The sequence below is a fragment of the Sinocyclocheilus rhinocerous genome, unplaced genomic scaffold (genome assembly GCF_001515625.1).
Source record: "Sinocyclocheilus rhinocerous isolate Xijiao unplaced genomic scaffold, SAMN03320098_v1.1 scaffold1044, whole genome shotgun sequence".
In the NCBI taxonomy this organism is placed as follows: domain Eukaryota; kingdom Metazoa; phylum Chordata; class Actinopteri; order Cypriniformes; family Cyprinidae; genus Sinocyclocheilus; species Sinocyclocheilus rhinocerous.
Genome location: NW_015643736.1, coordinates 225656 through 226265, shown reverse-complemented (window position 1 = coordinate 226265; position 610 = coordinate 225656). Strand labels below are relative to the sequence as shown.

The following is a 610-nucleotide window of genomic DNA, read 5'->3' as shown; positions in this document are numbered from 1 at the left end:
GTGTGTCTCGTCATCCCCTCTCTCACTGTGTGTGTGTGTGTGTGCATTGTTCTCCGTCTTGGATGTGTCGTGGTGCTTTCTTTTTGTGGTGATTGTGCATTTTGGCTTTTTTTATTTGACAAATTATAACAAGAATTTTTAATTTTTTTTTTTTTTTTTTTTTATGTAATTTCTACTGAAAGTCATTTGTATTTTGTATAAAATAAACACACTACATTTAAAATCATAAGAAGATGTACTTTAGCGTGTTTGTTAACACATCATAATATGTGCAAGACAAAAGATTATTAAAACATTTATTAAAGTACAACTTTTAATTTGACATTAATGCAAAGTGCACTTTTTAAAGGTGTGTTAATAAAGTAATGACAGTTTAAGTATATTTAATTCATTCATTCATTCATTCATTCGATTGAGCAGTGTGAATGAATGGCAGCTCATCTAAAGCACACATCCTGTTTAATGTTTCTCTGTGCAGGTCATATTCGAGGCAGAGGTGACAAACGGCAGAAGAGGTTTCATTGCCATTGATGATATCCAGGTGCTCAGTTACCCATGCGGTGAGTCACAGCGTGTGAGTGAGTGTGTGTGTGTGTGTGCGTGCGTGCGT

General features: G+C 34.8%; 1 protein-coding gene across 1 annotated transcript in view; it reads left to right on the top strand.

Annotated features, from left to right (window-relative positions):
* Positions 1-610, top strand: part of ptprk (protein tyrosine phosphatase receptor type K) — a 159848-nt gene that overhangs the window by 78074 nt on the left and 81164 nt on the right. The window contains exon 5 of the mRNA XM_016575224.1: positions 479-560. Coding sequence (XP_016430710.1) covers positions 479-560 — 82 coding nt within the window. The remainder of the gene's footprint in view (positions 1-478; positions 561-610) is intronic.